A 25,130-nucleotide genomic window follows, 5' to 3' on the forward strand; every position below is an offset into this window, starting at 1 on the left:
ATAGATTAAAAAAATATCAGCAGATGAAAATGAGACGAAAAGAAATGAAAACGAAAAAAAGGTTAGAAAAATTGGAGAAAGTAGGGAAACCTATATGCTCATCGAAATTTTTCACAAAAAAATTAAAGAAGAAGAAATTAAAATTTAGATAAGAATAAGAAAAGATGGATGGAAGAAAGGCGAAAGATACAAACCCAAGACATTGAGAAAAACAATTAAAAGAAGAGAAAAAGAAAGGACGAAGATTAGATATTATTGGATGTATTTACATGTATTTTTTAACAAATAATAGAATCCAATGTTTTCTTTGGATAGGAAAATAATTTCAATAGAACAGGTTAAATTTAAAAAAATCCCAATATCAGATAAGTCACGCCTATAGTCCGTTTGGCACTATATAAGTCAAATAATTCTAACACACCTCAGTTACTTTTCGTAAGCAACATGAGATTCCTAGCCATTCTCGGAGTGTTCTTCTGCGCTTTGGCCCTTGCCAAGGTACATTCATCAATTAATATTACTACTTATTAACATTCTAAATTTTCAAAATATTTTTGGAAACTGCCCTTTTTTCTGGACATTATTAGCTAACTTTTAATTATTTTTTAAGTGAATTTCGATGACTTTGACGATGGTAAAGCCGGAATTGAACCTTGTTTAAGACCGTTTTAACTAAACAAACGCCGCGTTCAAATAAGTAAAATTTTTAACCTAACCCAACCTTACGCGTCTCCTAATATTTACACCACGTTTTTTTAGTAAGGCCGTACATATATTTTTTTATAGTGTAAAGGGCATATTATCTCAAATAATATATGTTTTCCAACAGGTTCGCTTATTCATTTTGAAGGTTGAGACTACTTAGGAACTAATTAACCATCATGCCATTTCCCGCAGGGGCAGGCAGTTTGCTAAACAAAACTTGCTTCATTCACATTCATACTTGCATTTCTAATAATTGTTGAAAGATTGATTATTATTGTTAACTTTTTTGGCATTATTTATGAAATCAGATATCGGCCATACGGTCGCCACTTGCCGCGGTGCAAAAGATACGAAAGTTTTGTTCATTGATTTAGTGTTTTATAGATTTCATTATTAATTATAATATCTATTAAATCTTTTTGTTTGTTTAGGGCTACAAGGAGTTCGGGATCACCACTCCTGAAGAGTTGCAGTTGGAATCTTGGAGTAAGTTTTCTTATCATAAAAGCTGATTCTTTCGCAAACCCACGATTTTTTTAACCCATTTATTTTACTGGGGTGACTGAAGTATCCCAAATATCTCACTTCTTTGTTAACTTATTTATCTTGAGACCCATAAACAATTAGTTACTTAATGGATCAAATCTATAGATAAGCTTTTAGCCTTTGAAATTGAAAATTTCAAACAAACTTTTGGTAATAAAAAAACCATTTTTGCTTTTAAAAATGAAGGAGGAACAGTTACGTCATGCCACGGTAACTTTGTTTTTCTAGAAAATGTTGTACATTATATATTATTGGTTTGATCACCTTAATACGGGCTGGTTTAGGTGATCGTAAGTTTCTAATACTTAATGTAGGTAAGTAGTTACTGAAAAAAAAAAATCAGATAACGAAGTAATTTTATAAAATTGCCAATCAAAACATGTTTGGCTACATCTTTCCAAAGCTTCACTTTCAAAATGAGTTCTGTAATCGAAATGGCTTAAAAATTTAAAATCAAATTTGTACATCTCTGAGCATACACTCATTAATTTTCAGACCTCAAAAACTATATTTCTAGTTGCCATAACAAACGTTTCATTTCCTCAGGCGACCGCATCATCCAGGGCTCTCCCGCCGCCGACAACCAGTTCCCCCACCAGGGATACCTGCTCGTCACTCTGAGCGGAGGCAGCAGGATGGAGTGCGGAGCTTCCCTCATCAGCACCCGCTGGGCCATCACCGCCGCCCAATGTCTGCAGGGGTAAATACAGACTATTCATTTCTAGGGAATGCAATCCCGGTATACCGGGATCCCGAAATACCGAGATCCCGCAGACATTTTGCGGGACTAATCTCGGTCGAAAATTTTGCGGGATCCCGCTGGGCTGGCGGGATTACAGAGAATTACCTTCAATTCACTTACAATGCGCTAATGACTATTGTGCCAACCAACGTGAAAGCTGAACGAGCTTTTTCAGCCGCTGGCTATCTTGTGTCCAATATCAGAAGCCGTTTATCAGATGACACAATTAATACTTTAACTTTTTTACGAAGCTATTTCCAAAATAATGTTTAACTAAACTTATGATGCTCATTGTACAAGAATATTGTTTATCGTGCTAACGTTATTATTTAAATTTAAGTTTCAGTTCAGTTTCAGTGCCGGCAATCCGGGCGTTTATTTTATTTTCATTTGTGTATATAGATTTCTTTTACCCACCTCACTAGACAAAGTCTGTTCTGAGGCGGGTATGTTATGTAAATTAATGTCTTATCTTATTCTTTGCCAATTTATGACTTAAACTTTACCTATGTCTAACTAAAGGTATACCTATTAATAAATCATTTAAAATGTCCCAAAGAACTTGTTTTATTATAGGTATAAATTTAAAAGTCTAAAAACAAGGTTGGTAGATCGAGGTCTTTATTATACGATTGATTAGATATCTAAGTCCACTCTGCTGGATCCCGCAAATACCTGGATCCAGCGGGACTCAGATTGTTCAGTCCCGCAAATACCTGGATTGACATTTTCTTGCGGGATTGCATTCCCTATTCATTTTATTACCTATCAATATAATCAAAATTGATTCACATTTTATAAATTCAATTTGTGTGGCACAGCTATTAAGATAAAATTGTCAATATTTGCGTCATAAATAGTCCTTTAAAAGGTTTTGCATTTCTTTTGAAACTTTGAAGACATCACACAACCATTTTGTTGTACATGTTGATTGGTTCATTTAAACCTGTTATAAATTGTTTTTAACTTTCATGTGGCCAGTTTGTCAGTTTGAAAGGTGAATAAATTCAATGGGTTATGTTTGCAAACCACCGAAACCAGCAACTTACCAATGAAATAACGTAAAAATGTTTGTTTTTTCCCCCAGAGCCACCTCTGCTCAGCTCTCTCTGGGAAGCACCAGCATCGCCAGCTCCCCCGTCGTGGTCACCTCCACCAATCTGCACGTGCACCCCAACTACAACTCCAACACCCTCAACAACGATATCGCCCTCCTGGGATGGAACAGCGATGTCCCACTGTCAGGTAAGTTTACTAAATATCTTCCTTCCACGATAGAATAGAAGAGTGAAGAAACAGAATAATGAAAAGAAAAAAACAAACTACGAATCTAACCTAACTTGACCCAATATAACCTAAGCACTTTTCAAATCAAGCGCAGACCGTTGAACCCTTAGAAATTCAAGCATAAGTAATTACACACTTAATATTCGTTTTGTTCTTTTCTCCAGCTAGCGTCAGGCCCATTACTCTCGCCAAGGACTCCAGCTTGAGTTACGCCGGAGAGACCGTCACCGCCAGTGGATTCGGATACACCGCTAACAGTAAGCCCGATATCTTATCCCTAACTCAAAAGCTACAACGTTTATGTGTACTAATACAATTACACGAAAGTGTAATTGTATTAGGGACCAAATACATCGATGATGTACGTTTGAAGAGCTTTCGCCACATTAATGAAGGCATGTCACTTCCGAAAACCCGACAGACTTTCTATTTCTGACAAGATGTTATCAATGAAGCGTTGTCTTAGTCTGTCTTTAGCTGGTAACAGATTGCTTGATATGGTTTACCATATTCATATATATTCTTTACGTCAGTGGAACTTTTGTGGAATAAATAATGAACTCGCCATAAACTCATTGGCATGTTTTGTATTTACTTTGTAGATGGCCCAACCTCTTCCACCCTGAACTACGTCAACCTGACGGTTATCACACACGCCGTCTGCCAACAGGCATTCGGCCCCATCATCATCATCCCCTCCACCATCTGCGCTGCTGGTATCACCAGCTCTGCTCAGGGAGTGTGCAGCGTAAGTACATTCCTTTAATGATTCTCTTGGACCTAAATCATTCGGGACATATCTGTCTACAGCGTATTCTTAGATATTTTGGGCACATTGCTCTTCAAACTTAGTACTCAAACCAAGAGAAACTCATTATCACTGGTAAAGTGGAAGGCAGGAAAAGCAGCAAAAGATTATCGATGCGTTGAAGTGGTTAAATATCACAGACGTCCAGAATATCGGTGTTTGCAGCTCTCCACACGGCATAGGACCACGAGGAGTGCAGAATCCTTGTCCACCAGAAAATTAATCATAATTAATTCGTATTTTTCTTGTAGGGAGACTCCGGCGGCCCATTGATCCTTGGAAGCGGAACCAGCGCGACCCTCGTAGGAGTTGTCAGCTTTGTCAGCAGCGCAGGATGCAACTCCAGCGCCCCATCTGGCTTCGTCAGGCCCAACTACTTCGTCTCCTGGATCAACTCCGTCACCGGATTGAGGTTCGATCTCTAAGTCACTCGCCCCTAGAAGTCGGATCAAGTCAATTCATGTCTTGATCTATACCATACCATCGGATAAGTTGTTAAGAAAAATTAACTGTTGGATATTTTTGAAAAATAAATATATGTAATTGTTCTTGCGAATTTTAAATAATTAACTATGTATGAGCAATAAATGGATCATTGGAGACATAGTATCTATCGACTAGTATCTATCTCACAATAACGAAATTATACACTAACATAAAGATACTTATTGGTCATCACAGATAATGGAAACAAGGGAGACGGATCACGAACCCCTTTTTATTTCTACCTACCTTTATTTCTACCTACCTTTATTTCTACCTACACACTAAACGCATAACTTTCATTGGCTCCGCTCCTTATCAAAGTCCGTACAGTTTGAACTAGCTCTTCGACAGTTATAATGCTTTTATGCCATAAAAATATAAAGATATATTATATCTCCCTTTGTTTCTGTGGTTCAAAGAAAGTAACATTGTTTAATTTATTTACAATGTATAACCAGAACGTTATAACTACTTTCAAAAGTACAATAATTTACTATTCACTTATCTAAATTTATACTTTAAACCAGAGGTTCAGAGGTTAAACAAGTGGTCCATATGGACCCCCAGGGGTCGATATCGGCTTGCTGGGGGTCTGTCAGAGAAAAAAAAATTTGGGGTTTCACGAAATTCAAATGGGGATACATACGAGCGGACCCCCATTTACCTCAACTCAATATTTAGGAGTTCCGTAAATGACACAATACACCTAAAACAAATAACACAGTTAACGTAATACTAATAATAGACTGAGAAATTACTTATTTGATATTTTATATATGATGTTTATATATCGTAAAGTTGTTTATTGAGGTATATAAATAGAGTCTACGTTCCTTTTCTCGTCAGAATTAATATATTGAACGAAAACATTGCACATTGGAAGCTGCGAATTTTCATAGTTCCCCAACTTGTTTTTGAAAAACGTCCAGGGTAAAAATAACGTTCAACATTTAGATGTTCTTCACAAAGACTTCAAAACTAAGTTTGAGGACATTTTGACTGTGGAAATGGGATGTTGAAGAATCGGATATCATATGACAAGAAGAACTGGTCGGAAAAAGCGCTAACAAAGAACTTAAGGGGCAGTTCTGTAAGGCCAGTTACAGAAAGAAATTCCCGTTGCTTATCCTGCTTCATTTTCATTTGGTGTAATACCTCACAAGGGCGCCCCAGTCTGCACAATGCAAAAACAGAGTAACTATATCCCCATCCGGTTGTAGGGCAGGCAAGGGAAAATCTTTTTACGAAAAAAATAAATGATTATCACATGGGATGTTAATAACTTTATGTAATTCAATATTCGGCAGGCAGGTGGAAACCACACACGGAAAAAAAAATTGGCAAGTGGTCTGCAAGTAGTGACAAAAAATTTTGGTAACCTCTGCTTTAAACATTATGACCGCCTTTGTCAGAATTACACTATCTTTAAAACAAGTCTATTATTTTAATGAAAAATTAAACTTACCTTAAAGAAATAATACATTTTTAAACTTCATTTTGCTGGAGGAAAGGGTTGGGCCGTAATAATTGTATTTTCAAATGTAAGTTAAAGAATTAATGTTATATCGGCAGTACTTACACAGGTGCATTTAATTCTTCATGAAAACTTTCCATACAAAATCTGATAATATAAGATTAATCATGAGTAGTTATTTGATGCCATTATTGTTTAAAATTTATTATAAATTTTTTGTAAAAATGGGTTTTTATCTTATGCAATAAAATGAAAAAAAATATTGAATCCTACTATCATATTCGCCAAATTTAAAACTTAGTTTATTTTATGAATACACCGTCAATATATTAAGTAGATTAAATAACGTAATCGGTCAGAGATAAGTTAAATAAATTTATTGGATGAATGCGAGGTCAATAAAATATACTACAACTGATTTTTCAAATTGGGCCCTTCCCTTGAAGAAAATATAGATATTTATCTAGGTCAATACTCTAATCATATTTCAAAATTCTCTATTTGGAAACACCTACTTCTAGCGACATCTTCAGGGATTTATTTATCTTGAACTGTTTGTATACCTATTCATTTATTATCGGGAATAGTGTTTAGATCATTTGGGAAAAGAAACATGGAGTGATAAAGCATACAATATTGGCTTCGGGAGCTGAACAATATCACTATATCGTGTCACTGCTGTGTTCGTATTTCAATGAAATTTTGTGAATTTGTATGGTTGGTTCCAACTTGAAATATAGGATAGTTGTCGAGATCTAAAAAAAAATATACAAACCAAAATTTTAACCTCCCTTCATAGAAGTCGTTCTGTGGCAGGACAACGTCTTATATCATAAAATGCATTCTAAATGGTTGAATTAAATTCTAACTGGTTTCTTATAATAATACATAAAAAAATAATCATACTTATGCTCGTGCTCGCAAAACTCGAAAAGTAGTCGGCCGATATCGCTGAAATTTTTATAATATTAGTGCCAGGAGTGTTTAGAGATATTTAAATGGTAAAATATGTCGGAGATGGCCGATAAGTACTGAACGTAATATCTCTGCATCGTAATGAGATATGGAGTCGAATTAATAACATTGTGGGATACAGTAATGAATGGAGAAGAAGTCGGAGGCGCCCGAGAAAGACAATAGCGAAGCATTGCGGGAGATCCACTAGTAATTATTATAAAAATTATCAGGATGACAAAAGATAGTGTACTATTACATGTTATATAATATGAAGCAAGTTATTTTATGGCGATGTAACACGTCGTAAAACACTCCTTATGTAGCTGGCGATAAGGTTTAAATTCCCGCTAAACACCAGCCGCCTGTTTTGAATTAACAAGAAAAAAACGACAAAAATTGTATTTTATTTTATTCTCCGAAGATCAGGCACAAATAATTAAATAACATACGATAATTTTCTGAATAATTTAATTTGCCATATTTAACAATACAACCATAACTGAAAAGGAGTTCGTAAATAGAAGATTTTGAACTTTAAAGCATTTTATAGGCCTGATACTTGGCTTATAGAAAGATTTATCATAAAAATGGTTTTCTCTTTCAAATACCAAGTAAGATGTGTTTATGTCAATTAAATATTTATAAGCGACCAAATTTTAAAACCAAAAACAAATGATTTTGCATCATTCAGGGCCCCGTGCAGGCGCTATTGGAGCAGTCCGCTCCAGGCGCCAGCTTGCCATGGCGCCAAGTATCTAAGACGGTGATAATACACAGTGCCTTTGAGGTTTTTACTATCAGCAGGCGCGGTTTGGCTCAGAGCAGACCCTTGTATATTAGATGTATCGAAACGTTGTTGTGTTATGACAAATATTCCCGGGTTACGAATAACCTGACAATATTTGAAAAACTCCTACTACCACCACAGTAATCGAAAAATGCTGTTTGTGTTGAGATGGAGGACTTAGCCAGCCGAGGAATTGAACACTCTACGTCTGGGTGGGACCCAATCGGTTTGCCAACTCAGCCACTGACAGGTATATATATGAACTATGGAGATAATTGAGAAAAATTGAATATGTATACGAATTTCGATATCATTAGGCTTATCATGAAGAAAAGTATGTGAAAATAAGGTAGAAAGAAGAAGAAAAGAAGACGAAAGGAAGAAAAAATGAGATGAAAAGAACATAAAAAATGAAAAAAGACCTCGAGGAGTGGGAATAGCAGTAAAATCTTTATTAAAATTTCAAGACCAGAATAAAAGAAAATGGAAAGATGAAGAAAACAAATTTAGACACGCAGAAAAAAATATATGTGGAAGAAAAGCGGATGATACAATACTAAGATAATGAGATGGAAGAATATTAAAAGAAGAGAAGAAGAAAGGACGAAGATAACTAAGACAATAAGAAGAAAGAATATATAAAGAAGAGAAGAAGAATGGACAAAGATAATTAAGACAATGATATAAATCCACATAAAATTTAACAAATAATAGAATCTTATGTAGTGTTTAGATTATGATATAATTTCAATATAATAGATTATGTTCGCAAAACACTTAATGAAAACATCCAGCCACTCAATCAAATTGGGAATCCCACTATCAGATAAGCCGCGATTATAGTTGTTCCTTTGGCACTATATAAGCCAAATAATTCTGCTACTCCTCAGTTACTTTTTGTAAGCAACATGAGATTCCTAGCCATTCTCGGAGTGTTCTTCTGCGCTGTGGCCCTTGCCAAGGTACATTTGTCAATTAATTCTACAAAATTGCTAGCTTATATTTTTTTTAAAGATTATAAAAACTGGCCATTTATGGTCATTATTAAAAGTGTTTTAATTTGTTTTTAAATCTAAATGTTTTAACAAAAATAAACACTTAACATATGGTAAAAAAAATGTTTTTCAACGTGTAAAATGTTAACATACAAAGCTTGTTCATTTTGTTTGAAATTTCAATTTGAACCTGAAAAATAGTTGGCATTTTTTTTGTTAACTTATTAACTAATTAACCATCATGTCGTCGGGGGTAAGCAGAGAGGATTGGTAAACACTCCTTGCTTCATTCGAATTCATACACGTTAATTTCTAATAATTTTTGAAAAAATAACTTATTTTAAAACGCAACTTTATCTTGTCATACACAAACTATGCAATTAATGGTTATTGATGTGATATTTTCTTTTTGTCACAAGCTTTGAATATTTCAAAAGATGTCTTTTTTGGTATTGCGTATGGAATACGATATCGGCCAGACGAACGCTTCGGGCAGCGGTGCAAAAGATATGTCAACCATGAAATGTTGGCATGTTACCATGGTTTTTCGTATTTATTAATTTCTTCATTAAATCGTGTTTGTTTCTGTTTAGGGCTACAAGGAGTTCGGGATCACCACCCCCGAAGAGCTGCAAGAGGAATCTTGGAGTAAGTTTTCTTATCATAACAGCTGAATCTTTCGTACACCCACGATTTTTTATATATTTAATTTACTGTGGTGACTTAGTATCCCATATCTATTTAAGCTTTTTATCACATTCTTTGTTATCTTGAGACCTTTAAATACTTATTTACTTAGATAATCAAATCTTAATACAGCCTTTCACATATAAAATAGAAACACACTTTGGTAATAAAAAATACTTATTGCTTTTTAAAATTACTGATGAAATGTTAGGTCATGTTAAGGTAACTTTGTTCTTCCATAAAAATGCTTGGATATTATATTTTAAAGGGCATTATTATCATTTGTTTAATCGAAATAGCAAGGATTTGTGCCTAGTCTGGTGATCGTAAGAATGCAATTACTGAATAAGAGATTTTAAACATTCAGATAATAAAGTAATTTTATTAATAACTGCTTTAACTCATAAGCACATTTGGCATCATCTTTCTAAAGCAAACAAGTGAATGAGTGAAAAAATGAATATTTGAAATGACGAAAGTTAAAACCAAATTCCTACACCCCATACACGAACGTGTCTTTATTAAATTTCAAACCCCAAAACTAAAATGACGTTATTTCCATTTGCTTTAACAAACGTTTCATTTCCCCAGGCGACCGCATCATCCAGGGCTCTCCCGCCGCCGCCAACCAGTTCCCTCACCAGGGATACCTGCTCATCACCCTGAGCGGAGGCAGCAGGATCCAGTGCGGAGCTTCTCTCATCAGCCCCCGCTGGGCCATCACCGCCGGCCATTGTCTGCAGGGGTAAATATAGACTATTCGTCTCATTACCTATCAAATATATATTTAATTCGTGTTTATAATTTATATTAACTCTTTTAGAATAATTATACATCATAAAAATATTATAATATGTACACATACTACCAAAGATATTAGAAGAACGAGATATGCTATGTTGGTCGCCGGACCGTAGGCGGAGTACTACCTAATTAGGGTACTTTAAATACTATCGGGAAATGTACGCACAGAAATCTGTTCTATGTATTTGTGCGGATACCTTAGCGTAAGCGAAGGTGTGCAGTAGTATTGGTGAACAAAACGGGCGACACTGGGCAAAACAATTCCACACAGTATGAACTGCTCATAGCACATCTCGTTCTTCTAATATCTTTGCATACTACCTACATTATCAAAATAAGTAACATGCAATATTTAGTGAAGCAGCCAGCGTCTGACTTCGTTAGCAGTGTTGCAGGCAATTTACGGAAGCCAGCCACATATATTCACTGTCTTTGTTTGTTCCTTCAGAGCCACCTCTGCTCAGCTCTCTCTGGGAAGCACCAGCATCTCCAGCTCCCCCGTCGTGGTCACCTCCACCAACTTGCACGTACACCCCAACTACAACTCCAACACCCTCAACAACGATATCGCCCTCCTGGGATGGAGCAGCGATGTCGCATTGGGAGGTAAGTTTACTCAATATATTGCTTCCATGATAGATGGAACAATGAAGAAATGATATAATATTTATTTAAGGCGAAGCTGCTAAATCATTATTTTGATTAATCTTTATAACGAATTGGTGTAGATTATGAATACCAAAACATATGCTTTAGATAAATTGAAGGTTTTCCTATCGTTTCGCTTGAGTATAATACAAATAAAAAATAAATTACTCAGTAAAGAATATAAATGTGAACTACAAAAAAAAAATTTCATTAGAAATGTAAAGAAAACAACTTTAAAAAAATACAGTATTATATCTAAGATTATCTGTGACAGTTTCACTTCATTAACTTTTTCGCTTTCTAAAATTAATTACAAAATAAATAAAAACCAGTTTTTTGCTTGAAATCTAACGTTTCTTGACTCCGTTTGTCAAGCGATTTTAATGCCTATTACCTACAATATAAGGTATATCAAGAATATACACATTTTTGGCTTGTAGCTTCCTCTTAAGACTTTATGGTTTATCTGAATTCTTGACACATCGGATCCAATTTTGAAAATGGCAGAACTTCTAAGCAAATCCAATTTCATTGAAGCATCGTTACAATAACAGAAATTAGTATTTGTCACTGTATTTATTTTAAATCACTTCCCAAAAATTATCTGTTATAACGATTCATAAAAATGCAAACTTGTAGTTTAGGATATTCTGAATATTTATGTTCAAACCCACAATAATAATGTAATAACCCTTATTAATATTCGTTTTGTTCTTTCTTTCAGCTAACATCAGGCCAATTGCTCTCGCCAAGGACTCCAGCTTGAATTACGCCGGAGAGACCGTCACCGCCAGTGGATTCGGATACACCGCTAACAGTAAGCCCAAAATCTTTTCAACACAAAAGCCACAACATATACAATTACACGTAGAAGTAAAATACCCTATAAACCATTCCCATGGACCAAATATATCAATGACCTTTCGGGAAGTTTTCTCCCCATCAATGGCATTTCACTTTCGAAGACCCGACAGACTTTCTATTTCTGGCAAAATGTTATCAATGTTTCGTTGTCTTAGTCTGCCTTTAGCTGGTACCAAATTGTTTGACATGGTTTACCATCTTCATTTATATCCTTTACGTCAACTTTACGGAACTTTTGTTGCATAAATAATGAACACGCCATAAAATCATTGACATGTTTTGTATTTTCTTTGTAGACGGCCCAACCTCTTCCACCCTGAACTACGTCAACCTGAGGGTTATCACCAACGCCGTCTGCCAACAGACCTTCGGCTCCATCATCATCCCCTCCACCGTCTGCGCTGCTGGTATCACCAGCTCTGCCCAGGGAGTGTGCAGCGTAATTACATTCCTTTAATTTTCTCTTGGACCTAAATCATTCGGGACATATCTGTCTACAGCGTATTCTTAGATATTTTGGGCACATTGCTCTTCAAACTGAGTACTCAAACCAAGAGAAACTCATTATCACTGGTAAAGTGGAAGGCAGGAAAAGCAGCAAAAGATTATCGATGCGTTGAAGTGGTTAAATATCACAGGCGTCCAGAATATCGGTGTTTGCAGCTCTCCACACGACATAGGACCACTAGGAGTGCAGGACCCTTGTCCACCAGAAAATTAATCATAATTAATTCGTATTTTTCTTGTAGGGAGACTCCGGCGGCCCATTGATCCTTGGAAGCGGAACCAGCGCGACCCTTGTAGGAGTCGTCAGCTTTGTCAGCAGCGCAGGATGCTCCTCCAGCGCCCCATCTGGCTTCGTCAGGCCCAACCACTTCGTCTCCTGGATCAACTCCGTCACCGGACTGAGGTTCGATCTCTAAGTCACTCGCCCCCTGAAGTCGGATCAAGTCAATTCATGTCTTGACCTATACCATACCATCGGATTAGTTGTTAAGAAAAATTAACTGTTGGATATTTTTGAGAAAATAAAAATATGTAATTGTTCTTGCGAGTTTCAAATAATTAACTATGTGTGAGCAATAAATGGATCATTGGAGATACTTATTGGTCATCACAGATAATGGAAACAAGGGAGACGGATCACGAACCCCTTTTTAATATGAAACTGCACGCTAAAGTGTCGCCAACATCGTTAACCCATATTACTGACTGTCGCATTTACGTACAGGGGCGCCCTTAGAGTAATAAGCCACACCTTTATTTCTACCTACACACTAAACGCATAACTTTCATTGGCTCCGCCACTTATCAAAGTCCGTACAGTTTGGACTAGCTCTTCGACAGTTAACATGCTTTTATGCCATAAAAATATAACGATATATTATATCTCCCTTTGTTTCTGTGGTTCAAACTAAATTTTTTAAATTTATTGACAATGTATAACCAGAACGTTATAGCTACTATCAAAAGTTCAATAATTTACTATTCATCTAAATTTATACTTTAAACCAGAGGTTCAGAGGTTAAACAAGTGGTCTGTATGGACCCCCAGGAGTCGATATCGGCTTGCTGGGGTCTGTCAGCGAGAAAAAAATTTGGGGGTCCACGACATTCAAATGGGGGTACATACGAGCGGAACCCCATTTACTTCAGCTCAATATTTAGGAGTTTCGTAAATGACACAATACACCTAACACAAATAACAAAGTCAACGTAATAAATACTAATAATAGACTGAGAAATTACTTATTTGATATTTTATTTATGATGTTTATATATCGTAAAGTTGTTTATTGAGGTACATAAATAGAGTCTTTGTTCCTTTTCTCGTCAGAATTAATATATTGAACGAAAAAATTGCACATTGGAAGCAGCGAATTTTCCTAGATCCCCAAATTGTTTATGAAAAACTTCCATGGTAATAATGAAGTTCAACATTTAGATGTACTTCACACAGACTTCAAAACTAAGTTTGAGGATATTTTGACTGTGGAAATGGAATGTTGAAGAATCGGATATCATATGACAAGAATAACTGATCGGAATAAGCGCTAACAAAGAACTTAAGGGGCAGCTCTGTTGGACCAGCTACAGAAAGAAATTCCCGTTGCTTATCCTGCTCCATTTTCATTTGGTGTAATACCTCACAAGGGCGCCCCTGTCTGCATAATGCAAAAATAGAGGAACTATATCCACTCCCGGTTGTAGGGCAGGCAAGAGAAGGGAATCTTCGAAAAAAAAATCCCTTCCCTTTAAATGATTATCACATGGGACGTTAATAGCTTTAGGAAAATTCAATATTCGGCAGGCAGGGGGAAACCCCTTACGGAAAAAAATTTAAGCAGTGGTCTACGGGGCAAAAAAGTTTGGGAACCTCTGCTTTACACATTATGACCGCCTTTGTCAGAATTACACTACATTTAAAACAAGTCCATTATATTAATGAAAAATTAAGATTTATCTTAAAGAAATAATACATTTTTAAACTTCATTTTGTTGGGGGAGAGGGTTAATAATTGTATGTTCAAATGTAAGTTAGAATTAATGTTATATCGGCAGTACCTACACAGGTGTATTTAATTCTTCGTGAAAACTTTACATACAAAATCTGATAATATAAGATTAATCATGAGTAGTTATTTGACGTTATTATTGTTTTAAATATATTTTAAAATTTTTGTAAAAATGGGTTTTTTTCTTATGCAATAAAATGAATAAAAATATTGTATCAAACTATCATATTGGCCAAATTTGTAACTAAGTTTATTTTATGAATACACCGTCAATACATAAAGTAGATTAAATAACCTAATCTGCCAGAGATAAGTTAAATAAATTTATTGGATGAATGCGAGGTCAATAAAATAAACTACAACTGATTTGAAACAACTTCAAATTGAGCCCTTCCCTTGAGGAAAATAGAGATATTTATCTAGGTCAATACTCTAATCAAATTTCAAAATTCTCTATTTGAAAACACCCACTTCTAGCGACATCTTTAGGGCTTTATTTATCTTGAACTGTTTTTATACCTATTCATTTATTATCGGGAATAGTGTTTAGATGAATTGGGAAAAGAAACATGGAGTGATAAAGCGTACAATATCCGCTTCGGAAGCTGAACAATATCTTAATATATAAAAATCACGTGTCACTGCTGTGTTCGTATTTCAATGAAATTTTGTGAATGTGTATGGTTGGTTCCAACTTGAAATATAGGATAGTTGTCAAGATCTAAAAAAATATAAGGTTTTCCAATAAGAGGTGTTATTTTATTATGTATATAAAATAATTTTTTATTTATTTTATATACATAAACACAGACTTGCCACAAACTACACATCACTTCTTATCACTTATCACTTTCTTATCACTTTCTTATCACTTCTTTTATTTTATTATGTATATAAATTAAAAATGACAGCTTCAAAAGTAACATCTAACAAAATATCGGGCTATTCAAAATAAGACCTCTTATTGGAAAACCCTATACATACAAAACTGAATTTTAACTTCCCTTCATAGAAGTAGTTCTGTGGCAGGACAACGTCTTATATCATAAAATGCATTGTAAATGGTTGAATTAAATTCTAACTGGTTTTTAATAGTAATACATAAAAAATCATCTTACGTATGCTTGTGCTCGCAAAATCGAAAAGTAGTCGTCCGATATCGCTGAAAATTTTATAATATTAGTGCTAGGAGTGTTTAGAGATGTAAGGTTAAACGCAACGCTCGTTGTATTCTACGTGTTCATAGATGGCGTTAATTAATTCATTGTATTAAAACACGCTTTTTGCAAGGTATTGCTTTACAATATTAAGACAAATTATTTGTTTGCGCCCGTATATACGCAATATGAATATGAATAAATAGTTTTGTCCATATAAAAACTCAATTCTATCGAGAAAGGCATACAAATACAATATTGGATTGAATCATCGGTAAAATATTGTATTTGTGTGCCTTTCTCGAAAGAATTAAGTCTTTAAACGAACAAAACTATTGATTCATATTCATGTTGCGTATATACGGGCGCAAACAAATGATTTGTCTTAATATTTTAAAGCAATACCTTGCAAAAAGCGTGTTTTAATACAATGAATTAATTAACGCCATCTATGAACACGTAGAATACAACGAGCAGAAGAGGTCGGGAGGGAAGTCGAGGAGGACGACCGAGAAATACTTAACGTAATATCTTTGCATCGTAATGAGATATGGAGTCGAATTAAAGTAGATGTAATGTAGTTTTTTTACAGTAACATTGTGGTTTACAGTAGTGAATAGTGGAAGAAGTCGGAGGCGCCCAAGAAAGACATTAGCAATAACGAAGCATTGCGGGGAATCCAACAATATTATACATATTATCATGATAACAAAAGAGAGTGTACTATTACGTTAGTTGTAGTTATATAATATGTAGTAAGTTATCTTAGGGCCAAGTACCATGTCATGTAACACTTGGAATCGGGTCACTATCAATAATACTCCTTATGTAGCTGGCGATAAGGTTTAAATTCCCGCTTAACACCAGCCGCCTGTTTTAAAATGATGCAAAAAAAAACGACAAAAGTGCGTTTTATTTTATTCTCCGAAGATCAGGAACAAATATTTAAATGTTTTAAGATGATTTTCTTAAGAATTTAATATGCCACATTATACAATACAACCATAACTGAAATGGAGTTTGTAAGTAGGAGATTTTGAACTTTAAAGCAGTTTTATAGGTCTGATACTTGGCTTATAGAAAGATTTATCATAAAAATTGTATTTTATTTCAAAGGCAATGTGTTCATGTCAATTAAATATTTATAAGCGACCAAAATTTAAAACCAAAAACAAATGATTTTGCATCATTCATGGCCCCGTGCAGGCGCTATTGGTGCAGTCCGCTCCAATAGTCCGCTTGCCATGCAGCCAAGTATCTAAGACGCTGATAATACCTAACGCCTAACACAGTGCCCTTGAGGTTGTTACTATCACCAGGCGCGGTTTGGTTCAGAGCGGACCCTTGTTTTTTTTTTTATTTGGTACAATATTTTTAAAATTTCAAAGTTTTCCAGTAATGTTGGCCTCTCTGGGTGGCTTGCCAGTGCTAAGGCCATATCATGTATATTAGATGTATCGAAACGTTGTTGTGTTGTGTTTGCAAAAGCCCACGTATTGAATAAATGCGATACATTTGAAATACTAAAACAAATATATAAAAGAATTAAAACGGATTACAGAAAAAACCCAAACAAAATTAACAAAACTCAATCATTGATAAATGAAAAGTGAAGTTATAAATTAGGTTTTGTTACTTTCATGTTCAATAATCAAGACATTATATATACAGGAGCGACCTTGTGAGGTGGTATAATAAACCAAGTCATTTTTCTATTAAACAATAAATTTTACATTTACTTTCTAATAACTTGGTCAGACCAGGTACTGGGCGCTTAATAAGGGAGGCGAAGCTTAAAAAACGACCTACAAACGTCGTCGAAAAGTTGCAATATGCATAGTGTATGCAAAAAAGGCCATCCTTCTGAGATGTGATAGGATGAGGTGAATGCTAAAGAAAATTACCTGAAGATAGACAAATATTCCCGGGTAACGAACAACTTTACAATATTTTAAAAAGTCCTACTACCACCACAGTAATCGGAAAATGTTGCTCGTGTTGTGATGGAGGACTTAGCCAGCCGAGGAATTGAACACACTACGTCTGGGTGGGACCCAAAAACTTTGCCAACTCAGCCACTGCCCGGAATTATATTAACTATGGAGACAATTGAGAAAATCTGCATATGTATAAGAATTTCGACATCATTAGGCTTATCACGAAGAAAAGTAGGTGAAAATAAGGTAGAAAGAAGAAGAAAAAACACGATAGGAAGTAACAAAATTCGATAAATAGAACATAAGAAAAGACGAGGAGGAGTGGAGAAAGCAGTAAAATCTTTATTTAAATTTCAAGACCAGAATAAAAGAAAATGGAAAGATGAAGAAAACAAATTTAGACACGCAGAAAAAAATATATGTGGAAGAAAAGCGGATGATACAATACTAAGATAATGAGAAGAAAGAATATTAAAAGAAGAGAAGAAGAAAAGACAAAGATAACGGCTAGATATTGTTGGATTCAAATCCACATACAATTTAACAAATAATAGAATCTTGTGTAGTGTTTAGATAATGATATAATTACAATGGAATAGATTATGTTTCGCATTACACTTAATGAAAATCTATCCACTCAATCAAATTGGGAATCCCACTATCAGATAAGCCGCGATTATAGTTGTTCCTTTGGCACTATATAAGCCAAATAATTCTGCTACTCCTCAGTTACTTTTCGTAAGCAACATGAGATTCCTAGCCATTCTCGGAGTGTTCTTCTGCGCTGTGGCCCTTGCCAAGGTACATTCATCAATTAATTCTACAAAATTGCTTACTTTAATTTATTTTTTATTTTTTAAAGATTGTAAAAACTGCCTTTTTTATGGTCATTATTAAAAGTGTTTTAATTTGTTTTTAAATTTGAATGTTTTAAAATAAATAAACCTTTAACATATCGTAAAAAAATATTTTTCAACGTGTAAAATGTTTACATATAAAGCTTGTTCATTTTGCGTGAAATTTCAATTTGAACCTGATAAATAGTCTAAATGTATAGCCGCATATAAACATGTTTTTTAAATGTAACTTATGAACTAATTAACCATCATGCCATCTGGGGTAGGCAGAGAGAATTAATACACTCATTGCTTCATTCGCATTCAAACACGTTAATTTCTAATAACTGTTTAATAAAAATCAACTTATTTTGAAACAAAACATTATTTAATAAACTTTTTTTAAATTTGTCAACTTAACACCATCACTAACTATGTAATCGATCGTTATTGATGTGATTTCTTTTCTTTTTATCACAAGCTGTTCTTTGAATATTTCAAAAGATGGCTTTTTTTGGTATTGCGTATGGAATACGATACCGGCCATGACGAACGCTTCGGGCAGCGGTGCAAAAGATGTCAACCATGAAATAACGGCATGTTACCAAGGTTTTTCGTTTTATTTCGTATTTATTAATTTCTTCATTTAATCGTATTTGTTTCTGTTTAGGGCTACAAGGAGTTCGGGATCACCACCCCCGAAGAGCTGCAAGAGGAATCTTGGAGTAAGTTTTCTTATCATAACAGCTGAATCTTTCACGAATCATTTCATCTTTCGAATGAGTGAAAAAAAGAATATTTGAAATGACGAAAGTTAAAACCAAATTCCTACACCATCGTACACGAACGTGTCTTTATTAAATTTCAAACCCCAAAACTATAATGACGTTATTTCCATTTGCTTTAACAAACGTTTCATTTCCCCAGGCGACCGCATCATCCAGGGCTCTCCCGCCGCCGCCAACCAGTTCCCTCACCAGGGATACCTGCTCATCACCCTGAGCGGAGGCAGCAGGATCCAGTGCGGAGCTTCCCTCATCAGCCCCCGCTGGGCCATCACCGCCGGCCATTGTCTGCAGGGGTAAATATAGACTATTCGTCTCATTACCTATCAAATATATATTGCATTCGTGTTTATAATTTATATTAACTCTTTTAGAATAACTATACATCATAAAAAATATTATAATATGTATACATACTACCTACATTATCAAAATAAGTAACATGCAATATTTAGTGAAGCAGCCAGCGTCTGACTTCGTCGGTATATACAGTGTTGCAGGCAAATTACGGAAGCCAGCCACATATATTCACTGTCTTTGTTTGTTCCTCCAGAGCCACCTCTGCTCAGCTCTCTCTGGGAAGCACCAGCATCGCCAGCTCCCCCGTCGTGGTCACCTCCACCAATCTGCACGTGCACCCCAACTACAACTCCAACACCCTCAACAACGATATCGCCCTCCTGGGATGGAGCAGCGATGTCGCATTGGGAGGTAAGTTTACTTAATATCTTGCTTCCATGGTAGATGGAAGAGTGACGATACAGAACAATGAAGAAATAATATAATATTTATTTAAGGCGAAGCTTAATGCTAAATCATTATTTTGATTAATCTTTATAACGAATGAATATTATGAATACCAAAAAAATATGCTTCATATAAATTGAAGGTTTTCCTATCGTTTCGCTTGAGTAGAATACAAATAAAAAATAAATTACTTTATATAGAATATAAATGTAAACTATAAAAAAATAGTTTTTTTCAATAGAAATGTAAAGGAAAAAGATACAGTATTATATCTAAGATTATCTGTGACAGTTTCACTTCATTAACTTTTTTTCTTTCTTACAAAATTAATTACAAAATAAATAAAAACCGGTTTTGTGGTTGAAAACGAAAGTTTCTAGACGCCGGTTTGTCAAGCGATTTGAATGCCTATTACCTACAATATAAGGTGTATCAAGAATATATACATTTTTGGCTTGTAGCTTCCTCTTAAGACTTTATGGTTTGTCTGAATTCTTGACACATCGGATCCAATTTTGAAAATGGCAGAACTTCTAAGCAAATCCAATTTCATTGAAGCATCGTTACAATCACAGAAACTAGTATTTGTCACTGTATTTATTTTAAATCACTTCCCAAAAATTATCTGTTATAACGATTCATAAAAATGCAAACTTGTAGTTTAGGATATTCTGAATATTTATGTTCAAACCCACAATAATAATGTGATAGTGTTCATATTATAAACATTGTTGTGACAGAATTTTAATAACTGCACTAACCCTTATTAATATTCGTTTTGTTCTTTCTTTCAGCTAACATCAGGCCAATTACTCTCGCCAAGGACTCCAGCTTGAATTACGCCGGAGAGACCGTCACCGCCAGTGGATTCGGATACACCGCCAACAGTAAGCCCAAAATCTTTTCAACACAAAAGCCACAACATATACAATTACAAGTAGAAGTAAAATACCCTATAAACCATTCCCATAGACCAAATATATCAATGACCTTTCGGGAAGTTTTCTCCCCATCGATGGCATTTCACTTTCGAAGACCCGACAGACTTTCTATTTCTGGCAAGATGTTATCAATATTTCGTTGTCTTAGTCTGCCTTTAGCTGGTACCAGATTGTTTGACATGGTTTACCATCTTCATTTGTATCGTTTACGTCAACTTTACGGAACTTTTGTTGCATAAATAATGAACACGCCATAAAATCATTGACATGTTTGTATTTTCTTTGTAGACGGCCCAACCTCTTCCACCCTGAACTACGTCAACCTGAGGGTTATCACCAACGCCGTCTGCCAACAGACCTTCGGCTCCATCATCATCCCCTCCACCGTCTGCGCTGCTGGTATCACCAGCTCTGCCCAGGGAGTGTGCAGCGTAAGTACATTCCTTTAATTTTCTCTTGGACCTAAATCATTCGGGACATATCTGTCTACAGCGTATTCTTAGATATTTTGGGCACATTGCTCTTCAAACTGAGTACTCAAACCAAGAGAAACTCATTATCACTGGTAAAGTGGAAGGCAGGAAAAGCAGCAAAAGATTATCGATGCGTTGAAGTGGTTAAATATCACAGGCGTGCAGAATATCGGTGTTTGCAGCTCTCCACACGGCATAGGACCACGAGGAGTGCAGAATCCTTGTCCACCAGAAAATTAATCATAATTAATTCGTATTTTTCTTGTAGGGAGACTCCGGCGGCCCATTGATCCTTGGAAGCGGAACCAGCGCAACCCTCGTAGGAGTCGTCAGCTTCGTCAGCAGCGCAGGATGCTCCTCCAGCGCCCCATCTGGCTTCGTCAGGCCCAACCACTTCGTCTCCTGGATCAACTCCGTCACCGGACTGAGGTTCGATCTCTAAGTCACTCGCCCCCTGAAGTCGGATCAAGTCAATTCATTCAATTCAATGTCTTGACCTATACCATACCATCGGATTAGTTGTTAAGAAAAATTAACTGTTAGATATTTTTGAGAAAATAAAAATTTGTAATTGTTCTTGCGAGTTTCAAATAATTAACTATGTATGAGCAATAAATGGATCATTGGAGATACTTATTGGTCATCACAGATAATGGAAACAAGGGAGACGGATCACGAACCCCTTTTTAATATGAAACTGCACGCTAAAGTGTCGCCAACATCGTTAACCCATATTACTGACTGTCGCATTTACGTACAGGGGCGCCCTTAGAGTAATAAGCCACACCTTTATTTCTACCTACACACTAAACGCATAACTTTCATTGGCTCCGCCACTTATCAAAGTCCGTACAGTTTGGACTAGCTCTTCGAAAGTTAACATGCTTTAATGACATAAAAATATAACGATAAATTATATCTCCCTTTGTTTCTGTGGTTCAAACTAAATTTTTTAAATTTATTTACAATGTATAACCAGAACGTTATAGCTACTATCAAAAGTTCAATAATTTACTATTCACTTATCTAAATTTATACTTTAAACCAGAGGTTCAGAGGTTAAACAAGTGGTCTATATGGACCCCCAGGGGTCGATATCGGCTTGCTGGGGGTCTGTCAGCGAGAAAAAAATTTGGGGGTCTACGACATTCAAATTGGGGTACATACGAGCGGACCCCCATTTACTTCAGCTCAATATTTAGGAGTTCCGTAAATGACACAATACACCTAACACAAATAACAAAGTAAACGTAATACTAATAATAGACTGAGAAATTACTTATTTGATATTTTATTTATGATGTTTATATATCGTAAAGTTGTTTATTGAGGTATATAAATAGAGTCTACGTTCTTTTCTCGTCAGAATTAATATATTGAACGAAAAAATGCACATTGGAAGCCGCGAATTTTCCTAGATCCCCAAATTATTTATGAAAAACTTCCATGGTAATAATGACGTTCAACATTTAGATGTACTTCACACAGACTTCAAAACTAAGTTTGATGATGTTTTGACTGTGGAAATGGAATGTTGAAGAATCGGATATCATATGACATGAAGAACTGATCGGAATAAGCCCTAACAAAGAACTTAAGGGCAGTTATGTAGGGCCAGTTACAGAAAGAAATTCCCGTTGCTTATCCTGCTTCATTTTCATTTGGTGTAATACCTCACAAGGGCACCCCTGTCTGCATAATGCAAAAACAAAGGAACTATATCCCCACCCGGTGGTAGGGAAGGCAAGGGAAGGGAATCTTTTTACGAAAAATATAAATGATTATCACATGAGACGTTAATAGATTTAGGAAAATTCAATATCCGGCAGGTAGGTGGAAACCCCCTACGGAAAAAAAATTGGCAAGTGGTCTACGGGGCAAAAAAGTTTGGAAACCTCTGCTTTAAACATTATGACCGCCTTTGTCAGAATTACACTACATTTAAAACAAGTCCATTATATTAATGAAAAATTAAGATTTACCTTAAAGAAATAATACATTTTTAAACTTCATTTTGCTGGGGAGAGGGTTGGGCCGTAATAATTGTATTTTCAAATGTAAGTTAAAGAATTAATGTTATATCGGCAGTACCTACACAGGTGTATTTAATTCTTCGTGAAAACTTTACATACAAAATCTGATAATATAAGATTAATCATGAGTAGTTATTTGACGTTATTATTGTTTTAAATATATTTTAAAATTTTTGTAAAATTGGGTTTTTTTCTTATGCAATAAAATGAATAAAAATATTGTATCAAACTATCATATTGGCCAAATTTGTAACATAGTTTATTTTATGAATACACCGTCAATACATTAAGTAGATTAAATAACCTAATCTGCCAGAGATAAGTTAAATAAATTTATTGGATGAATGCGAGGTCAATAAAATATACTACAACTGATTTGAAACTCCTTCAAATTGGGCCCTTCCCTTGAGGAAAATAGAGATATTTATCTAGGTCAATACTATAATCTCTATTTGAAAACACCCACTTCTAGCGACATCTTTAGGGCTTTATTTATCTTGAACTGTTTGTATAGCTATTCATTTATTATCGGGAATAGTGTTTAGATCATTTGGGAAAAGAAACATGGAGTGATAAAGCGTACAATATCCGCTTCGGAAGCTGAACAATATCTTAATATATAAAAATCACCTGTCAGTGCTGTGTTCGTATTTCAATGAAATTTTGTGAATGTGTATGGTTGGTTCCAACTTGAAATATAGGATAGTTGTCAAGATCTAAAAAAAATATAAGGTTTTCCAATAAGAGGTGTTATTTTATTATGTATATAAAATAATTTTTTATTTATTTTATATACATAAACACACACTTGCCACAAACTACACATCACTTCTTATCACTTATCACTTTCTTATCACTTCTTTTATTTTATTATGTATATAAATTAAAAATGACAGATTCAAAAGTAACATCTAACAAAATATCGGGCTATTCAAAATAAGACCTCTTATTGGAAAACCCTATACATACAAAACTGAATTTTAACTTCCCTTCATAGAAGTAGTTCTGTGGCAGGACAACGTCTTATATCATAAAATGCATTGTAAATGGTTGAATTAAATTCTAACTGGTTTTTAATAGTAATACATAAAAAATCATCTTACGTATGCTTGTGCTCGCAAAATCGAAAAGTAGTCGTCCGATATCGCTGAAAATTTTATAATATTAGTGCTAGGAGTGTTTAGAGATGTAAGGTTAAACGCAACGCTCGTTGTATTTTACGTGTTCATAGATGGCGTTAATTAATTCATTGTATTAAAACACGCTTTTTGCAAGGTATTGCTTTACAATATTAAGACAAATTATTTGTTTGCGCCCGTATATACGCAATATGAATATGAATAAATAGTTTTGTCCATATAAAAACTCAATTCTATCGAGAAAGGCATACAAATACAATATTGGATTGAATCATCGGTAAAATATTGTATTTGTGTGCCTTTCTCGAAAGAATTAAGTCTTTAAACGAACAAAACTATTGATTCATATTCATGTTGCGTATATACGGGCGCAAACAAATGATTTGTCTTAATATTGTAAAGCAATACCTTGCAAAAAGCGTGTTTTAATACAATGAATTAATTAACGCCATCTATGAACACGTAGAATACAACGAGCAGAAGAGGTCGGGAGGGAAGTCGAAGAGGACGACCGAGAAATACTTAACGTAATATCTTTGCATTGTAATGAGATATGGAGTCGAATTAAAGTAGATGTAATGTAGTTTTTTAACAGTAACATTGTGGTATACAGTAGTGAATGGTGGAAGTAGTCGGAGGCGCCCGAGAAAGACATTAGCAATAACGAAGCATTGCGGGGAATCCAACAATATTATACATGTCATATTATCATGATAACAAAAGAGAGTGTACTATTACGTTAGTTGTAGTTATATATTATGTAGTAAGATATCTTA

At 35.0% G+C, this 25,130-nt stretch overlaps 3 protein-coding genes across 3 annotated transcripts; all 3 read left to right on the plus strand.

Moving 5' to 3' along the window:
- The first annotated feature begins 444 nt into the window (after positions 1–444).
- On the plus strand, positions 445–4,513 carry LOC149413176 (epithelial serine protease-like). Its single transcript, XM_089645427.1, has 7 exons — positions 445–498; positions 1,137–1,191; positions 1,798–1,951; positions 3,081–3,238; positions 3,445–3,537; positions 3,883–4,028; positions 4,340–4,513. The coding sequence occupies exons 1-7, from the start codon at positions 445–447 to the stop codon at positions 4,511–4,513; spliced, it is 834 nt and encodes a 277-aa protein (XP_089501553.1).
- A 4,185-nt stretch (positions 4,514–8,698) lies between these two features.
- Positions 8,699–12,837, plus strand: LOC149413177 (epithelial serine protease-like). The gene is made up of 7 exons (XM_089645626.1): positions 8,699–8,754; positions 9,381–9,435; positions 10,066–10,219; positions 10,727–10,884; positions 11,651–11,743; positions 12,087–12,229; positions 12,540–12,837. The coding sequence occupies exons 1-7, from the start codon at positions 8,701–8,703 to the stop codon at positions 12,711–12,713; spliced, it is 831 nt and encodes a 276-aa protein (XP_089501752.1). The 5' UTR covers positions 8,699–8,700; the 3' UTR covers positions 12,714–12,837.
- A 5,306-nt stretch (positions 12,838–18,143) lies between these two features.
- Positions 18,144–21,655, plus strand: LOC149413178 (epithelial serine protease-like). Its single transcript, XM_089645120.1, has 7 exons — positions 18,144–18,201; positions 18,907–18,961; positions 19,164–19,317; positions 19,575–19,732; positions 20,563–20,655; positions 20,998–21,140; positions 21,451–21,655. Exons 1-7 carry the CDS (start codon positions 18,148–18,150, stop codon positions 21,622–21,624), a joined length of 831 nt encoding a protein of 276 aa, XP_089501246.1. The 5' UTR covers positions 18,144–18,147; the 3' UTR covers positions 21,625–21,655.
- Positions 21,656–25,130: the final 3,475 nt, after the last annotated feature.

Source organism: Hesperophylax consimilis, chromosome 22, assembly GCF_061612785.1.
Source record: "Hesperophylax consimilis isolate HC1 chromosome 22, BYU_Hcon_1.0, whole genome shotgun sequence".
Classification (NCBI taxonomy): domain Eukaryota; kingdom Metazoa; phylum Arthropoda; class Insecta; order Trichoptera; family Limnephilidae; genus Hesperophylax; species Hesperophylax consimilis.

Excerpts from the sequence above, each read along its gene's own strand:
- LOC149413176 (XM_089645427.1), top strand. The coding sequence starts at position 445 with ATGAGATTCCTAGCCATTCTCGGAGTGTTCTTCTGCGCTTTGGCCCTT. Across the intron at positions 1,952-3,080 it reads GCCGCCCAATGTCTGCAGGG|AGCCACCTCTGCTCAGCTCT; the intron begins GTAAATACAGAC and ends TTTTTCCCCCAG. Across the intron at positions 3,239-3,444 it reads CAGCGATGTCCCACTGTCAG|CTAGCGTCAGGCCCATTACT; the intron begins GTAAGTTTACTA and ends TCTTTTCTCCAG.
- LOC149413178 (XM_089645120.1), top strand. The coding sequence starts at position 18,148 with ATGAGATTCCTAGCCATTCTCGGAGTGTTCTTCTGCGCTGTGGCCCTT. Across the intron at positions 18,202-18,906 it reads GCGCTGTGGCCCTTGCCAAG|GGCTACAAGGAGTTCGGGAT; the intron begins GTACATTCATCA and ends GTTTCTGTTTAG. Across the intron at positions 21,141-21,450 it reads CTGCCCAGGGAGTGTGCAGC|GGAGACTCCGGCGGCCCATT; the intron begins GTAAGTACATTC and ends TTTTTCTTGTAG.
- LOC149413177 (XM_089645626.1), top strand. The coding sequence starts at position 8,701 with ATGAGATTCCTAGCCATTCTCGGAGTGTTCTTCTGCGCTGTGGCCCTT. Across the intron at positions 10,220-10,726 it reads GCCGGCCATTGTCTGCAGGG|AGCCACCTCTGCTCAGCTCT; the intron begins GTAAATATAGAC and ends TTGTTCCTTCAG. Across the intron at positions 11,744-12,086 it reads ATTCGGATACACCGCTAACA|ACGGCCCAACCTCTTCCACC; the intron begins GTAAGCCCAAAA and ends TTTTCTTTGTAG.